The 18,715-nt window shown below is 40.3% G+C and overlaps 1 protein-coding gene across 1 annotated transcript in view; it reads left to right on the forward strand.

Moving 5' to 3' along the window:
• LOC119732930 overlaps positions 1 to 18,715 on the forward strand; it is a 212,078-nt gene that overhangs the window by 190,308 nt on the left and 3,055 nt on the right. The window contains exons 113-127 of the mRNA XM_038206513.1: positions 363 to 546; positions 885 to 1,055; positions 1,730 to 1,952; positions 2,561 to 2,640; positions 3,937 to 4,062; positions 4,679 to 4,829; positions 5,262 to 5,404; positions 7,736 to 7,824; positions 11,225 to 11,429; positions 11,796 to 11,963; positions 12,378 to 12,520; positions 13,076 to 13,315; positions 15,733 to 15,904; positions 16,702 to 16,924; positions 17,438 to 17,530. Of these exons, the coding sequence (XP_038062441.1) occupies positions 363 to 546; positions 885 to 1,055; positions 1,730 to 1,952; positions 2,561 to 2,640; positions 3,937 to 4,062; positions 4,679 to 4,829; positions 5,262 to 5,404; positions 7,736 to 7,824; positions 11,225 to 11,429; positions 11,796 to 11,963; positions 12,378 to 12,520; positions 13,076 to 13,315; positions 15,733 to 15,904; positions 16,702 to 16,924; positions 17,438 to 17,530 (2,411 nt within the window). The remainder of the gene's footprint in view (positions 1 to 362; positions 547 to 884; positions 1,056 to 1,729; positions 1,953 to 2,560; positions 2,641 to 3,936; positions 4,063 to 4,678; positions 4,830 to 5,261; positions 5,405 to 7,735; positions 7,825 to 11,224; positions 11,430 to 11,795; positions 11,964 to 12,377; positions 12,521 to 13,075; positions 13,316 to 15,732; positions 15,905 to 16,701; positions 16,925 to 17,437; positions 17,531 to 18,715) is intronic.

The raw sequence follows: 18,715 nt of genomic DNA on the forward strand, positions 1-18,715 counted from the left end.
TTCAACAATTGAACAGTGTATTTGCTTAATAGGGATATACGTTTGAGCAAACAATTGACCAGAGCAGAATTTGAACCTGCGACCTCCAGAAGACTGTACTGATGGCGGCCTCTCAATTGTTCACTATCTGTCGATGCTAGTCAGATGTTATAACGTCATTTTTCCATGTGCCAAGGGATAACATCCATGGTGGGAGCTCATACTGTTGCTGTTCTAGAGTCTGGCTTTTCAAACAAACAGTGCCCAGTGAAAAACTTTTAAAAATGTGTACACCATTCACTGTAAAAATTGATACTTTTGCCAAGAGAGGACCATTATATGCATGGATCAGATAGCAATAATATCTGCGATTATGTTTTTAGGAGCATCACTGGGCTATAGGAACATCCAAAGGTGCAACAGACCTGCAAGACTTTGTCAATGTTGGGTTGAACCAGACAGCTACTAACAGTGGTCTGATGGGACTACTGCATCACAACACCACATACTATGTGACTCTGAAGGCTATCAATGGAGCAGGCTTGGAAACCATAGTAGAATGTGATGGTAGGTGGAGGTAGACTGACATACAGACAAACAAACAGACAACATAAAAGTGATTTTAGAGGATTACTGCATCACAACACTACATACTATGTGACTGTGAAGGCCATCAATGAAGCTATGGTAGAATGTGATGGTAGGTAGTGATGGAGTGACATGCAAACAGACTGATTAACAAACAGATAGGCTGGCAGCTATGTAAGGAAGTACTCCATCACATTTGGTAACTCCGAAGGCTATAAATAGATGGAATCCAATTATGATGCCAAGACTGGACCACAAATTTATTGATTTACTATTGGAGACCTTTGGTGATGACCGTACATGTTTGTATTTCCTAGGTGTGACTGTCCTTCTGGAAGGGCCCACTGCTGATGATGTCAACACCACCTCCATGTTTAGCAAGAAGTTTGAGGAGGATGTTTACCCACCCGATGTGGAGAAAAGCGAAGACCCAACAAAGACTGGTACCTCCTGGTCCAAACCACAGGATGAGTCCATTAATCGCTACGGTAGGACATCTTGCAATTGGTAGAACGTTACATTGTGGGGCACAGGAGAACGTAAAAAAATAGTTATAGCAACACTGAACGCTTCTTCTAATGTTTTACTCTTGACCATTATTATGTATGTAATTCTCTGACACCTAATATTCCTGCATTTCCCCTCTGAATATTTGTCAATGTGATCCCTCACTGTTGATTAATATGACACTATCTGACCACCTATTTGTCCATCATTTCCAACAGAGCATTGGGCAAGAAATTTCCCTGTATCACCTTGTTCTTGGCTGTCTGCCTGCCTGCCTGCCTGCCTTCACAGACTATACCTATCAACCACAATGCTAAAGGCCATTTGAAGTGGTAGCTAAAACAAAATCAAAATTCATGCATTTAAAGAGAAAGAAATGATCCGTTAAAATAACATCAAGTTCAAGTATGGCTATCAAGAATGGAAAAACAGAGGTCCAGCAAAAAGTTAGGAGGAGAAAACATGAGGGAATATTTTATAATACCAGCCTTTTGAACATAAATGGTATGTGGATGAAAGCAGGCGGCGAATTGTATAGATTACATGTAGGTCTAGATACATGATTGGAAATAAAAGCTGAAATTCTACCTGTGCCAGCCACTGAGAACCCAGTATCTCAGATCATACCAGTGTCTCCTTCCACCCTGCCCTATAGAATACTGTGTGAGTAGTTCAGCGTCGCTCCTAGATGACGTTGTACCCTGCATGGCGGTTGGAGGCAACTCCTCTGGTTCAGTGACCATAGAGGATGGAAAGATCATTGTCAGTGCTGGTGACAATGAAGAAAGGTTCAACATCACTGACTTCAGGGCACCAAAGGACCCTAGCGAGTGGGAAATAATTGGAAAGAGTGCCAAGTTCAATATGGAACCTGGGAAGTAAGTTTGTGGGCCATGTTGAATTAGATACACAGAATGATACTTTATCGAAACTTCATTAAAGAAACCTAGTTTTATGGGTTTATAAAATGACACTTCTGTCGATGAAAGTCTTTATCAGACTGCTTAACACCGTCTGAACATTTGGCATGGTCACTGTACATAGACTTTGTTGAACACAAATTGCTGTATAGGCAATTTTAGTGTAAGTGTTAGAAGATCCCTCTTGAAGTGGTCTAGTGTAATGTAGGTGTCGTTTTTATGCATACTGAGCTTTTCTTGATGCTTGTTACACTGTACAAGTTTCACAAGGCCTAACGATTCGGGCTTGATATTAGTAAATCAAATGGTTCATATGTGAAATGTCTTCTATAATTCGCTTAAAAACTTAGTGACTTGAGACTTTGACCTGGACTAGAAGCATGTGACATTTACTTGTAATTACACATGTGGTTATGGAAGCCTCTGCCCATAAACACGTGTTTGCCTGTCATATCCTAGTAATGAGGAAGTGGTCTTAAACTGTGGGTTTTGATGGAAGGACTTCACTATATATGGACTTGTTTAAACAATTGCTGTGCCTGTTCCGTATTTTACTGCTATTTTAGGTGCCTGTATACCTGGATGAAGATGTGCAACCCAGCTATGCTGTGTGTAACAGTATCAGCAGGAACTACTACAGTGTTAGGTTAGTATTAAACACAACTATGAGATCCAGATATCAGGCTATTGCCATTGTGGCATGCATGTGGAAAACATAACATCAGTTTGACTCTCCGGTGTATGGTTCCTTAGTTGGGTTTTAGTAATATCCTTTAACTGGAAAGCAATGTCCGAGGTGGACAGAAAAAGAAAAATCTGTACTTGGCAATTTTAACGGAAAGCCCCCGCATCTGAAATCTAATTGCAAGACGCGGTGGTACCAGGCAGAATGTGACTTGTATTGTAGTCTTTGGGAAGATCACTACTTTTTCATTTGGGGATTTTAGTGCAGCATGTCAGCTTAATAATATTTGCCAGATAAGGCCAAAAAAACAAATTAAAATTCGGTCTCTGGTCAGACCAAAGTTCCGGAATGGATGCGGCGATGCGGCTTTTTTTTTTTTCTTCAAGCTTGGATTGTACAGACAAGGTGGGGTAATATTTTGCTTTTTTGGTGTCCTCATGTACATTGGTGTCCTCCATAATTTGCCTTGGTGCTTTTGATCATTTGCCTTGGTGCAATTTCCCATTCCTTGGTGCTCTTTGGTAAAAAAAAATGAGGAAGTGCGGAAATAGAGGGCGCTGTTGGAGCTACCGCGGAACATTTTGAAAAAAAAAAAGATTGACGCGCATGATTAAAATCGACGCGCACGCTGACCAGAGACCGACTTATTTTTTGTTTTGGCCTAAAGATCAGTAATAATTTGTATTACTGTAATATAGATTGTTTAAAGGGAATATACATCATTTGCTTTTGCTGTAATTTTCAGAAATGGATGGAATTTGGGGGTTGGAAATATAAAGCAAATATAGTTGCACTGACTTTTTGGAGGTTTTGGGTTCGAAAATGCTATAAAAACCAAGAAAAACGATCATTTTCCTGTAGTCTGGTTCCCTGACTCCATATAAGAAGAAACAGAGCAGTTTACATACATTGGGGAATTGTAAGGTCAGGGAACCAGTCTAGCTGGCTCGTACCCGTTCATAGGTTTGTAATCGATTGCAAACAAGTGCAATGGTCAATTGGGGCCAGTATTTGAAAAAAAAGCCAGTTGTTTCCAACGCTGATCGGCCGATCAGCGTTGGAAATTGATACAAAAATACCACTTTTCTTGAAAATGACAGTATACCAGGTGCCATAATTTTACAGGATGCTTCAGGCTGTCATTTACCAACATCCTATTAAGGTATTTCGCAAAAACTTGGTAGTTTTTTTTTTCGATGTTTGCAAATGTTGTATATTCCCTTTAACATGCTGAACTTTTATTATCATGATCAACAGGAGACAGTGATATGATGATGACATCAGCCAATGGCACAGACCTTGTTCTGACATCACCAACAAGCCAGAGAAGGAGGAAGAGGGCCATAGATAACCACTTTGATTTCACCGTGGCTACAAAGGGAGGTAGGTATTATACAACATGGTTTGAGTGGTCCCATGGTGTTGACTGATTTGACTACCTCCTGGGCCAAATTTCATGGCTCTGCTTTAATACCGTTGACGAAAAATCCCTGCTTAATGTAGCAGAAAACTCTGAACTTATGGTCAAGGTATTTCACTGGTTAGCAAGAACTTTTAGCTTATATGCATCTATACATCCTGTAACTAAGGATTCTGTGCTTACAGGGTTAGCCCAGCATTTTTCTGCTAGCGCTGTTGGCACAGAATGATGATCGTAAGCATGGGATTCGGTGGTAAGCAGAGCCGTAAAAATAGGGCCCTGATGGGAATTAATCAAAAGCAGCCAACACTGAGTAAAACAAGTTGTATTTATTTTATTACACCGCGTACATAGTAAGCGTCATGAACACAATTCTGAGGAAATATTTCCCGTGGAATGCATGTCACATACAAGATGTGATGTCAGATGTTACTGTGCAAGGGGTCCATATATACTACTGTCTGCTTCGCTATCACAATGTAACCCTGACCACCCAGGCATGTGAACAAATGAGCATTGAGGACTGTCAATGGTGGTAGAGGACTATCTGAACTTCCAACCTTACTTGTGTTATTGCAGGTCTACACCAGGGTGGCTCACTCATCCTAGGTCTGATGGATGTCAATAGAACCAACCAGGAATTCAAATCGGATGCTGCCAGGGATTATAAACCCTATGTCACCAATCCCTTGTACACCATCCAGTATACATCAAGACTGCTCAGACACAGGTTGGTTTGCTACACACTGTGTTTTCCCTTCAAAACAGATCAGACAAATTCCATAGTACTTAGGAATGAAATTTCCTCTAGAAGTAGTCCCCGATTTTTTTTTACAACTAGTCTCAGAATGTCTTGAAGTTCTTGTTCTTGCATGGATATAGAAGATGTTCTCTTAGTTTTGCACCATTAATTGTGGAAGCAGACTATTGATGCAAATAACTTTCCAAGACTTTATTCAGATACAATCGTTAATATATCAGTGCAGTTTATCCTACAGAAAATCCGTAGTCAGATTGGTTGCATACTTTTATCATTGATTTGTTTTTCTTGTGGATGTTAATATAAACAGATACAAGTGCTTCCTAAAAGAAAAATAAGGATTCAAAATAAGTGTGTCAACACCATTTGAAATTAGAAATACATTGTCCCTTTTTATTCCAGGATACGTTTTGTGTACGAACCAACATTCTATATCACCAGTCTTGGTCAGACGGAAGTGCAGGGACCATTAATGATCAACATGAGTCTAAGCACACCAAGGAACTGGACAGAAACAAAACCTAGACTTATCTACTGGGACACAGGTGAGTCTAAGCACACCGGGAACTGGACAGAGACAAAACCAAGACTTATCTACTGGGACAGAGGTGAGTCTTAGCTCACCGGGGAACTGGACAGAAGCAAAACCTAGACTTATCTACTGGGACAAAGGTGAGTCTAAGTACACCGGGGAACTGGACAGAGGCAAAACCTAGACTTATCTACTGGGACAGATGTGAGTCTAAGCACACCGGGGAACTGGACAGAGACAAAACCTAGACTTATCTACTGGGACAGAGGTGAGTCTAAGCACACCGGGGAACTGGACAGAGACAAAACCTAGACTTATCTACTGGGACAAAGGTGAGTCTTAGCTCACCAACTGGACAGAGACAAAACCTAGACTTATCTACTGGGACAGAGGTGAGTCTAAGCACACCGGGGAACTGGACAGAGACAAGACCTAGACTTATCTACTGGGACAAAGGTGAGTCTAAGCACACCGGGGAACTGGACAGAGACAAAACCTAGACTTATCTACTGGGACTAAGGTGAGTCTAAGCACACCGGGGAACTGGACAGAGACAAAACCTAGACTTATCTACTGGGACAGAGGTGAGTCTAAGCACACCGGGGAACTGGACAGAGACAAACCCTAGACTTATCTACTGGGACAAAGGTGAGTCTAAGCACACCAGGGAACTGGACAGAGACAAAACCTAGACTTATCTACTGGGACAAAGGTGAGTCTAAGCACACTGGGGAACTGGACAGAGACAAAACCTAGACTTATCTACTGGGACAAAGGTGAGTCTAAGCACACTGGGAACTGGACAGAGACAAGACCTAGACTAATCTACTGGGACAAAGGTGAGTCTCAGCACACCGGGGAACTGGACAGAGACAAAACCTAGACTAATCTACTGGGACAAAGGTGAGTCTTAGCACACCGGGGAACTGGACAGAGGCAAAACCTAGACTTATCTACTGGGACAAAGGTGAGTCTAAGCACACTGGGGAACTGGACAGAGACAAAACCTAGACTTATCTACTGGGACAAAGGTGAGTCTAAGCACACCGGGAACTGGACAGAGACAAAACCTAGACTTATCTACTGGGACAAAGGTGAGTCTAAGCACACCGGGGAACTGGACAGAGACAAAACCTAGACTTATCTACTGGGACAAAGGTGAGTCTTAGCTCACCAACCGGACAGAGACAAAACCTAGACTTATCTACTGGGACTAAGGTGAGTCTAAGCACACCGGGGAACTGGACAGAGACAAAACCTAGACTTATCTACTGGGACAAAGGTGAGTCTAAGCACACTGGGAACTGGACAGAGACAAAACCTAGACTTATCTACTGGGACAAAGGTGAGTCTTAGCACACCGGGGAACTGGACAGAAACAAAACCTAGACTTATCTACTGGGACAAAGGTGAGTCTTAGCACATCGGGGAACTGGACAGAGACAAAACCTAGACTTATCTACTGGGACAAAGGTGAGTCTCAGCACACCAGGGAACTGGACAGAGACAAGACCTAGACTTATCTACTGGGACAAAGGTGAGTCTTAGCACACTGGGGAACTGGACAGAGGCAAAACCTAGACTTATCTACTGGGAAAAAGATGAGTCTCATTTGGGGTGAGGGTAGTTTTGCTTTCTTTAATGTCTTAATCTTTCTTTCTTTATTTCTTTTTTTTTTTTTTTTTTTTTGCATCAATAATCATTTATTAGTCCTTTTGGAAGTAATGGACTAATGGTAGTCCAGAAAAGGACTGTTTGGTTACCTTCCTAGATGTTAACTGTGCTGCTCTGTCTCTGCGCTCTACTTGGTAGCCTTTTTCACGGATGCAAGTTTCAGCCTGTGTTCAACCATTGACAAAAGCAAAAAGCTGGTTGTCAATTTGTCAATAAATGCTTTTCAATTGTTGAAGTCAAGGATGGATTTATATACAGTACGTTACTTTTTTCCATTTTGTGCATTACAAAATAATAGCTGCTGCAGCGATCTCCTGAACAGTTGTAATGCCCTGACACACATACATCAAAGAAGTCAAAAGACCTGAAGTTTCTACCCTACCAGCATATTTCTCAAAGGCCCTTTGTCATTGAGAACCATCAATCTCTTTAATGATTTCTTTGAGCTTTGGACTGGTGGACTAGATGTCTACTTTGGGGTTTATTTTCTAGTTTTATTGAAATTTGCTTACTTCTTTTATTCATAACACAGACAATATTTGTTGTAATTATTCTTAGAGCCATTACCCCCCCCCCCACCTTTTTGCCAAAAAGTTAGATTATGTTGTTTGTGGTACATGTAGACATTGTAGCTATATCTAAGTGTCATCATGTCATAATCTTTGTTTAGGTCACTCTGAATGGCAAGATGCAGCTAAGACATGCAGTGATGTGGATCAAATTACATACCTTGATGATGGGAACCAAGTCAATGTTCAGGTTGGTCATGCAATTCAAAGATTTCACTCGGTTATTCTTACTTCAAGTAGTCTTGGCCCAAGTCAGGCATCCAGGCCATGGCACGTGCAGACAACCCACCATGGCAAAGCTAGTTCCGCGGATCACTTGTCTTTATTTCAAGTAGTCTTGGCCCAAGTCAGGCAGCCATGGCACGTGCAGACAACCCACCATGGCAAAGCTAGTTCCGCGGATCACTTGTCTTTATTTCAAGTAGTCTTGGCCCAAGTCAGGCAGCCATGGCACGTGCAGACAACCCACCATGGCAAAGCTAGTTCCGCGGATCACTTGTCCTTATTTCAAGTAGTCTTGGCCCAAGTCAGGCACCCAAGCCAGGCATCCAGGCCATGGCAAGTGCAGACAACCCACCATGGCGATAGATGAATCAAATCCAGTTCTGGGAGTTTCAGCACTCTGACTGACTGTGATCTTCGTAATGTGTGCGCTTGAGGTTTACTTAAAAATGCTCAGGTTTGAGTGCAAATTACCCAAACTGGAAGGGGTTTATGTTGTTTATAGCACCCTCTGCTGCTGAGGGGGTGTAAGGGGTAGACTGGTTGCCAGTCCCTTCATCATTGATTGATGTTGGGACCGGTACTGCCCTGTGGAATTAATATAGACTGGGAGGAATTTTCCTCCCATTGTATATATCAGTAGTCCCACACAGTGTTCTAGCCAGGCATCAAATAGCGCTAGCACCCGCTATGCTTTCGGAAATAAGCGCTACGCTTAAATCGCGCCGCTACGCTACCGCTACGCTATAAATTTTGGTTGCGGAAAAAAATATCTGCCGTTTGTTCGTATACAAGCGCAGCGACTTTGAGCATTGCGCACTGGCCGTACGACACAGCGAAAAATAAACAACGATCCCACCGCACGTACCCCGTACGATACCCCTACCGTGATGCTGCGCCACACGCATTCGCTATGATAGCAATAAGCACGTGCTGTTTTGTGCTGCGTAGATACAGCGCTCCGTACGGACGTACGTGGACCACACCATTTTGCGCTATCGGGTGTGCTTTCCTAAGGTCAATATTTACAAGCATTTCAACTGTTTTAAAATTATAAATAATACTTTTTATCAAGTCCGAAACATATAACTGTTTGAAAATAAGTCCTTCAACGTCGGAACATAATTTTCGTAAAGGATTTATTCGAGAAACGATGTCGAAAGAAAGGTTAAGCAACCCTACGATATCAATGGATCCATCCCCAAAGATGGCCGCACGTGGAGAATTCTTCTCGAAGAATGTCGCTGTCGAAAATTTGGATTTTTGACTACACTACTCGTTGCTGATAATAACAGTTCAATAAGTTTGGTAGTAAAAACGGATCTGTTTGTTCTTAGGACAAAACCAATCAGCAAGTATTGCAACAAAACAAGTTTTTTAGCGCTCCACGAATGCGTAGCTTTCTCAAATGCTGAGGGAAATTTGGTCGCGTAGTTCGCCGGCGTAGCCGGTGTGGGCTGGCCCGCGCCGCGCCCGCACGCCGGGCCGGCCGGGGCCGGCCGCGGCCGGGATAGGAAGCAATTCCCGGTGATTATTTCTCATCGTCATTATCAACAATTATATTTTTTAACATAACAAAAATGAGATTTCTCCTTCACATTGTGTTGTAGCATATTGAAATTGCAATCGCCGACGACTTTTTATGTCTGAGACCTCCATGGTTTTACAATTTCTCTCCCTGCCGATCGGATGGTTTTATTTACAAATTTAAAATCGGAACTACTGCTACTACGGCAGCGCTACACAACACAAGGCTTCTTGAAATATGAAATGTTCATGCGATTTGTTCTGACACTTAATATTGACAAAGTAAATCCCAATTTTTTATAAAACATTGAGGAACTACTAAAAATGGTTAAACATCAGAAAGCATCGATCTTGGAACAACTTATACATTGTAAACGTAATCTAAAATTTAAAAACAGAAGAAACTTTACAGGAGCAAGAGTATTAATCATTGAAACAAATAAAACAAAATTTCTTATAATTTTAAACATTTCTGCTAAAAAAAAATCAGGGGAAAGTGGCAGGGAATCGCCTCAGATTGCACCACAGAGCATCTAGAGTCCAAAATTTTTCGGGGCCCTTAAGCGGGCCCCGGACCCCACGCCGTAAGGGCTTCGCGCTCCGCTCTCGCATTACTCGCCGAACCAAAATTACCCCTACGCTATAATTTCACCCTGGCTAGAACACTGGTCCCACAATGCAATGAGCCTTGGGTACTTGATATCTTGTAGAATTCCGGGAGGGCATAGGGACCGTTAGATCATTCCGACCTCCTAGTTTGCTGTATTTATCAGAGGTTTAATGCCTTGAGTGTATACAGAGTAAATGGTGCACTTCGTTTACATATTTAGCACACTAAATTAGCCTGAAATTCACATGTTTTCATGTTTACTGTGGCTCTAAGCTTGCGTTCACAATTGATTGGTCCAAGCAAAGGGTGTAATATTCAATATATTCAAATGGTATTTACTTTTGAATGAGAATTTGAACATCGTGTCCAAAAAGTAGAACCTCATTTGTATACACGCACAAACATTTTAAATGTAAATGCAAGATAGCTACCAGCCCAATATTTTATGGGAGCAGGAACCAGTCTACAATAGTGGAACATTATCCAAAATCCAGTCTGTGGCCAAGACTATACTTGTATATACTTCAAGACACAAAATTGAACACCACTCTTTATAACATTTTTAGGACTTTGAAATTTCAAAAAGTATAAAATAATATATGATTTCATTTGTACAATCCAGACAGAGTTACATGTATACCACAAGCAGCTGTTGATGGACCATTAATTAATCGCTACCTACCAATGTCAATGTATGATAGCTGTCTGCTTGAACAACCATTCTACAGACTCATGAATGTCAAATTCCACTTTATCACTCAAATTACTCTATTTGCTATCAGTTGCATCTCTCTCTCTTCTGTTGCCTGTCATTGCATTTTGCATAGTTTGTCAAGGCTATCGAAAGCATATGTAAACATGCCTGGATTCCAGTTCCACATAGTCCCTTAGAAGATTGGAAGATAGTTGAACTATGGTAGCTGATGTAGCTCACACTCAAACTTGCTGTGGGATGCGAGAGTTAGAGGAGTCCTAACTCAGGACTTTAATGTGTCTCCTTTTTTAACCCTCCCATGTCCATTCAGGAATTGTATCGGGAGATAACACATGCATAGTGATATCGGCATGGAGTGTTCACCCACTGGTTCTTCTTAGAACCAATTTCCTTCCAAAATGAGATCATTCCATAATTTACTGCGACGTGCAACGATTTTAAATCAGATCCATATCTGTCATTATCTGTTTTAATAAGCATATGGCTAACACAATGTGTTTTCCCTTCACGTTGTAGGTTTGTTCCACACAGACTCCAGCCTTGTCATCCTCAGAGCCAGGTCGCAAGCGGCGTGCTTTGCAAGAAGAGTCACTTCCTTCCAACACGACATACTTCAGCCATGAGACTCATTTTGCATTTGCTGTTGTCTTAGACGCCATCCCCAATAACCCACCAGTTATCACAAACTTGGTAGAGAATATGTTCATGAATGAGGATGAAGGTAACTTTACCTATACAATCAATTTAATGTTTCCACCATATTTATGGAAACTTACATCCTATATTTTCATTGTATTCTATTGATTATCGAATAGCAAAGTGAGCTTTATACAAAAAAAACTAAATCAAAATGTTTCCATAATGCTTCATTTGTTGTCTGAATGATAGCATAGCAAAATGTCTCAAATATTCTGTTGTATTATTTTACTTGTATGTGGTACTTATTTGTCACCTTTTCTGATTTAAGACTTAACATTATATACTGTATAATTAACAATCTAAATATTACACAGCACTGGCAGTAGTACAAATTGTAGTGAATGTCGAATATCAGTTGTTATTTTTCATGCTTCATATTCTATTCCAGGAACTCTGTCGTACACATTCCAGGCCACTGATCTTGAAGATGACATTTTGGTATTTGAGCTTGGTAGTCACAGTGACAAGCAAGGCACAGCATTGATCACAGAGACTGGTGAATTCAGCTATACACCTTGTACTGATTGCTACGGTACTTTCACTCTGCAAATCACTGGTAAGAGTCTCTACAAGATATTGTTTTCTGAAAGATCAATCTGCCAATAAAATATAATACTGTATATTTTTATCACTGCAAAAGGAACAAAACACAGTGAAAAAAAAACACAAGAAAAAATACAGGTAATTTAAAATATGTCAGAAAAGGAAAAGCCTCAAGAAGTCATTAGACTTTAGATGTTTTGAGATACAGTTCTCTCTAAGAGGCTGAAAAATTCAGTTAATTTTCCTTGCAAAGCATGTCAGATTAGATAATTTCTTGGCGGGTTATTATCAGGGTGATGTTTACTGAATCTGTGACTTTGCTCAGTAGTTTGGGATATCAATTGTTAGATGATTATAAATGGTCCTATACAAGTGATACGTTAACTGACTTTTGTATCTCTCTCTTTTCTTTTTATTGTTTATTCAGTGAGGGAGGTACAGACCTTCCATGAGATAGAACCTCTATCTACCACTGTCAATCTCACCATTGAAGTCCGACCAGTCAATGATAATCCTGTGTTATACAGTGCACATAATGGTCAAGTTGTTGGCAATGGACGCATTGCTTTGGTAAATTAAGTAGTAATAATGTTTATTTTTTTAATTTCACGTGTTTATGCGGTGGTGCTCCTTATAATCAGATGGGGGTTTATGGGATTCATCACATGTGCGTTCCTTTACACTTCAACTTTTTCATGCTTCCTTACAGAAATTCATACAGTTATAAACAAATAAAGCAACTATCTAATCTTACAGGTTAAACCTTCATTGTGGACATGCAAGCCAATTTTCTAACCACAAACTAAAAAGGTCATTGGTAAATGGACAAAGGAACACACATCATTTCTCAATTTGAGTTACTGCTGATTTTTTTTACAACTGTAATAAATAGCTATTTAATTCATGAAAATTCACTGAGTTCACTCCTCTCCAAATCAAAAATGGCATTAATGCCCTAAATCGCTCCAAATTCTCATCTTTACAGTCTGACTTTACAAATAAACTTGTAGCAATTTATGTAATATTGTTATTGGATTTAATCCAATTTTATGACATAAAGATTTGCCTTTTGACATTTGCTCATTTTATGAAGGTTTACTTGTATGTTTTGACTTTTATAAACAGTTAACTGTTGAGCAGAACACAGGGTCTAATGTTGCCTACAAGGATCTGACTGCTGTGCTAGGAGCATACGATGCTGACACCAATGATGAACTGACCATTGTAACCAGGCCCCCGACGTATGGCACCCTGGCACTGACAAGCCAAGTCAAGACTGTGCCGTCCAGGCAGAATTGCAGTGAGCCCTCTGCAGACAGTGAAGAGCCAGTCATTCCTTGTGGGATAGAGTTGCCTCATAGTGAGGTAAAAGTTGTGATATTAAAGAGGTTGTTGAAACCTTGGCCTCAACTCCAGCTTTGGTTTATAGCCACGGGTTTTAGAATTACATAAAGCCTCCAATGTCCAAATCAAATGCTCTTAACTTTGGCTTATGTAAAGGTTTTGAAGTTCTTGAGGCTGAACACCTATACTTAGCCATTGTCCCTAAGAGTCAAGGGCGGATCGGGGGGGGGGGGGGGGGGGGGCAGCAATGTCCCCCCCCCCCCCCATAAAGAAAAAAGCAGGCACTGCGTACATCACCATCTTTGCCCCCCCCCCCCCAAAAAAAATGGTTAAAGTGGTCAGAAATTGCCTCTGATCGCACCCCAGAGCATCTTCAATCCAAAACATTTTCGGGGCCCTTACCCCTCACCAGAATTTTTTTGACCCACTTTTTGGGCGACAATCCGCCCTTGCCAAGAGTAAGGGGCATAAAGTTTTTTTAGCCGAAGCCAAGGTTTCAAAAACCTCTAAGTCTGCCTGTCAAGTGTATGTGGGCAATTCCATGGTAACTCACATTGCGTTTTAAAAGGGTCTTGCATCAACTCTGTGCTGTTTTCTTTAAAGTCTAAATATTTAGATGCCTTAAAATTAAATGGCAAAACTACAGAAAAGGTCAACAAAATTTATGCCTGTGGGTTTGGCAGGAAGATTTTTATCTGTAATTCACCTTAAATAAAAGGACATGGCAAAAATGTTGATACCTTTTGAATTATTCTCACTCTGTGCACTGATGGAAAACTCTTTTTATTCCCCTTACATCACGAGGGTGTAAGTACTATGCTACAATTACAATTATTAAAACCATTTCTCTACAGTGGTATATTTTGATAATTTATATTACGGTAACTGGTGTTACAGTTTGTCCGCCCATCTTTGGTTCAAGTTAAAACATGAGAAACTGATAATTACATTTTTTTAATATCTTTTGGCATAATATACACATTTGTTCACAATAGCATTTTGCATATTACATGTAAAAACAAGTTGCTAAAATTACTACCTTAAATCAATTCTTTTAGCCAAAAAACAATAACAGTTTGTGGACAAACAAAATATATTTTACTGTATTCAATCTCACTGCCACATCACGCAAATGGAAGGTCTTGTCCCCTTTAATTTGATACCACACTTGAGGTTGTGATGCCTGCAGTTTTGAAGATTTCATAAATTGTTTTCAGCCATTTAGACTTTCTCATGGAATTGCCCATGTGCTTTAAGTAACATCTGCACTTGCCAGTGCAGTGTAGCAAAGATTAATCTCTGGTATTTTATTGATTCTGAATACTAGCAATTCTTGTGCGCAGTTGTTGAATTGAATAGTTCCTGAAGTAGCTTGAGTCAGGCTGGACTTCTGTATTTGGACAGGTGTCCTTATATCTAGGACTTATCTGAGAGCTCCTATTGCATGATATAAAGGTATCCTGCCTATGTGTAATTGCTGCCACTCTTATACAAATAATTAATGTTTATGAGTGCAGTGGTAAGAATAATTTCATGAGGTGACAGATGAAATGTTCCATTCTAGGAGGTGAAGGCGAGTGGACTGGATCTGTCACCAAATGAAATTATTCTTTCTGTTGCATGAATTTGAAACATTCATTATTTGTTTTATACAACACCTGAATGCATCTTCGTCATCTGATTGGTCAGAGCCACCAATAGTGTGACCAGGCCATGGGTTGGTACAAATGATTCATGTGATCAACGAGCTGCCAATGATATGACAGGAATTTAATCAGGTGTTGTATAAAGCACAATATAGTTGGTGATGTCAGATTAAAGCCCCATTGAATCACCCTGGACAAATGACTCTGTCATCAAATTGTGCATTCACCATCCTCGTTGAGTTGCAGTCTGTTTAGTAATCACATCTCCAATCACATTATGTATGTTTAAGTCCCACCAGCGTTGTTGTCGAGAGCCCACAAGGCCATCACAAGACCAACACAAGACCTTTAGTGTCAATTCAAGTCACAACCTATTCAAAAACAAAAAAACTGCAACACACGATTACTTTGTCGTTGTTTGTGCCCTGATACCTGTGGCTGGTTTTGTGAATGGTCTCGTGCTTGCTCTACAATTGGTCTTGTTTCTGGTCTTTTGAAGATCTCGACTACAACACCGAGTTCCACATGTTTCCCATACTTACCCAGTAGGAAAATCAAGTCATGGCATCATCCCTATCAATGCAATTAAGTCCAACTCTGAATCTAGAGTTCTCAGAAGGTCTTACAAGTCATACCAAGTCAATCACAAGTCACGCTTCCTTAAGTCAAGTTACAATTTATTCTGATCAAAGTCTGTATCAAAACATTCCTATTTCAATGTTCATCACCTGTAAAATTTGATTTCGGTTTCAGAGTCATTGTAACATTGGAATGAGAACTTTTTATATTTAGGAGGACTTGAGCTGGACGACATCCACATTCACCTATGCTCCAAACCCCAACTACCATGGCAGGGATAGTTTCCTTGTCTTAGCAGAGGACCTGTCTGGAGCCGTGTCTCAGCTACTGGAGGTACAGATTGCTGTGCTGGTCAACCCTTGCATCCATGAGGGGGTCTGCAGAGGTGGGTGGCTCACACAAAACCTCAGCCATTTCTGTTTAATTCCTTTTGTTTATATTGCTTCGTGAATACAGCTTGTCGTGTAAACAGTAACAGGACTTTAATAAACATTTCAAGGCACAGCATTCCATGTGGGAGGTTTAATCCCATAGAAAGTAAAATTGTCACAACACCTAGCAACTTGGAATTGCTTGTATTGTAGATTATTAAATGAGATCAGTAGCCAATTTCATGAAACTTTACTCTTTGTTGCAGTTCAGTAAGTGCATATTGAATTATGACAAATTTCACGACTTCTGCAACAAATTATGATATACTTACCCAATCACTCTAGGTGGCATAAGTTATGGCATTCATGCCAAAAATAAACAACTTTACTGACTAATTATTGTTATTGTTGTGCCCCTCACTGTCTAACTTATCAAGATTTATAAAAGAAATTTAAAACTTTATATGTCTAACAAGATGATAATGGATTGCTGTTTTAGCTGTAACAGAACTTATGACATAATTGGACAAAACTATTTTCAAAATGACGAGTGGAACTGATTCAGTAACTGTTGTGTCTCGTATATGAAATTATACCCAACAGCCATCATAAAACCTGTGATTATCTTCACCAATATGTATACCTCTAAATTCATGCAAGTAATCAGATATATGTATTTGTTAAATTAATCGCACTAATGCCATAATTTGCACACTCATTTGTAAAATCAGCTGCAGGTTTCATATCAATCACTGATCAGACATAGTGATTCGTCTTAGTTTTGTTGCAAAATGTACCTCTCTACACACAGGACCTGTTGAGGATCCTGATTGTACCTCCCCTGCACGTAGCAGTGGGTTCGAATCCTACTCCTGCAACTGTCAGCCCGGCTGGGTTGGTGACATCTGCGAGATTGATTATGATGAGTGCCAGTCCACGCCGTGTGCATACCCATACGTCTGCTATGATCGCCTCAATGGATTTGAATGCGCTTGTCCATTGTCTGATCCACTGTGCGATGACCTCGACTGGAGGTCAGCATTGTTTATATAAGTACAAATTATTTGTGTTTTACTATTCTTATTTTGTGATGTAATAGCATATACCCTGCAATTGTATCCATGCAGTATTTTCAGAAACCAGTGTCTAAATTTTGGAGAGTAAATACATTTAGAATTTAATGTCCGTGCGAGTACATTTACAGATCTTAACTGTTCTCCCTGCTCTTCAAGTTTAATAAACAAAAATATTATCAAGTCAAGAAGTTTAATTCTAAACTCCAGAGATTTCCATTATTGTGATAAATTCAAACCAAGGACCTGATAAAAGCGGTCATGTAAATCATTTGTTTCAGGATGCTATTGTTTTTACTTTCCATTCACTATTTTATTTCCTGGCCTTTCACACAAAAGAAGGTTCTCGTCGATGTTTAGTAACAGTATATAAATTGTCAGTTCATGATTCCACTGAAACTGATGATTTTGACCAATCATGAAAGTTTAAGCTGTTACAATGTTTTATATTTATAATTTGTGTATTTTCTTTAGAGCCAAAGTTATAATTGCTGTGGGAAGCTGTCTGGTTGGTTTGGTCATCATTGCTGCTGTGGTCTTCTTCTGCAAGAAAAAGCACAGCAAAAAGTAAGTGCAAAGTGCTGTAAGTCCTGTTGACTAACACTAATTGTGACCTCCAGGTGTTATATGCCATACCTCCACTGAGGTGTTATGCCATTGAATTATTTTATTACGCATGAATAAATATTTTGTCCAGTACACACCACCATAATTGAGATTTTGAGTTTCTTTGTAAACCTACAACCTAGCATTTCCTGGGGAAAGACTAGTCCGAGTAACTTGGACCCAAGTTATCGCCTTTTTTAACATTTGGACATGGTCTGGCGATAGTGGGGTCCAAGCTAATACCGCGACCTGGACAACATCATCCTGTCACTGTCCCAAAAACCAACATTTTCCAACAAAAAACATCAAATTTCACCTTCAAAACGGCCTCCAAATTACTCGATATGCCACCTGAGGTACAAGTAGACATCGATAATTAAGATGGTTGTACTGAAGTTTACTTACGATCCGGAAAAAAGTGAAATTTTCCGTTCATTTCGGAGAGCTCCCCTCGCGATCTTGAACACGTTAAATTTCCGATCGTGTTTAATGTTTGAACGACGCGATTTCTTTTACATGCCCAGCGTACATTCGGTGGTCCCCGTATCCCGAGTGCGATTCCGTTACCGAGCGCGCGCGATGCATCGATTATGATAATGAGTCACATTTGTAAACACATACACTGTACATGTACATGTGCATTTCGAACTGTAAAAGGGAATCGGGAACCAGCTTGAACTGGTACCCGCCATAAAAGCTGCGGTAGTTCCCGACTCCCTATTATCGTTTGAAATGCACATGTGTTTACAAACGCGATCCAGTCTACTCATTATCATAATCGATGCATCGCGCGCGCTCGGTAACGGAATCGCCCTCGGGATACGGGGACCATCGAATGTACGCTGGGCATGTAGAAGAAATCGCGTCGTTCAAACATTAAACACGATCGGAAATTTAACGTGTTCAAGATCGCGAGGGGAGCTCTCCGAAATGAACGGAAAATTTCACTTTTTTCCGGATCGTAAGTAAACTTCAGTACAACCATCTTAATTATCGATGTCTACTTGTACCTCAGGTGGCATATCTAGTAATTTGGAGGCCGTTTTGAAGGTGAAATCTGATGTTTTTTGTTGGAAAATGTTGGTTTTTGGGACAGTGACAGGATGATGTTGTCCAGGTCACGGTATTAGCTTGGACCCCACTATC

This window comes from Patiria miniata, unplaced genomic scaffold (genome assembly GCF_015706575.1).
Source record: "Patiria miniata isolate m_02_andy unplaced genomic scaffold, ASM1570657v1 HiC_scaffold_1, whole genome shotgun sequence".
Classification (NCBI taxonomy): Eukaryota; Metazoa; Echinodermata; class Asteroidea; order Valvatida; family Asterinidae; genus Patiria; species Patiria miniata.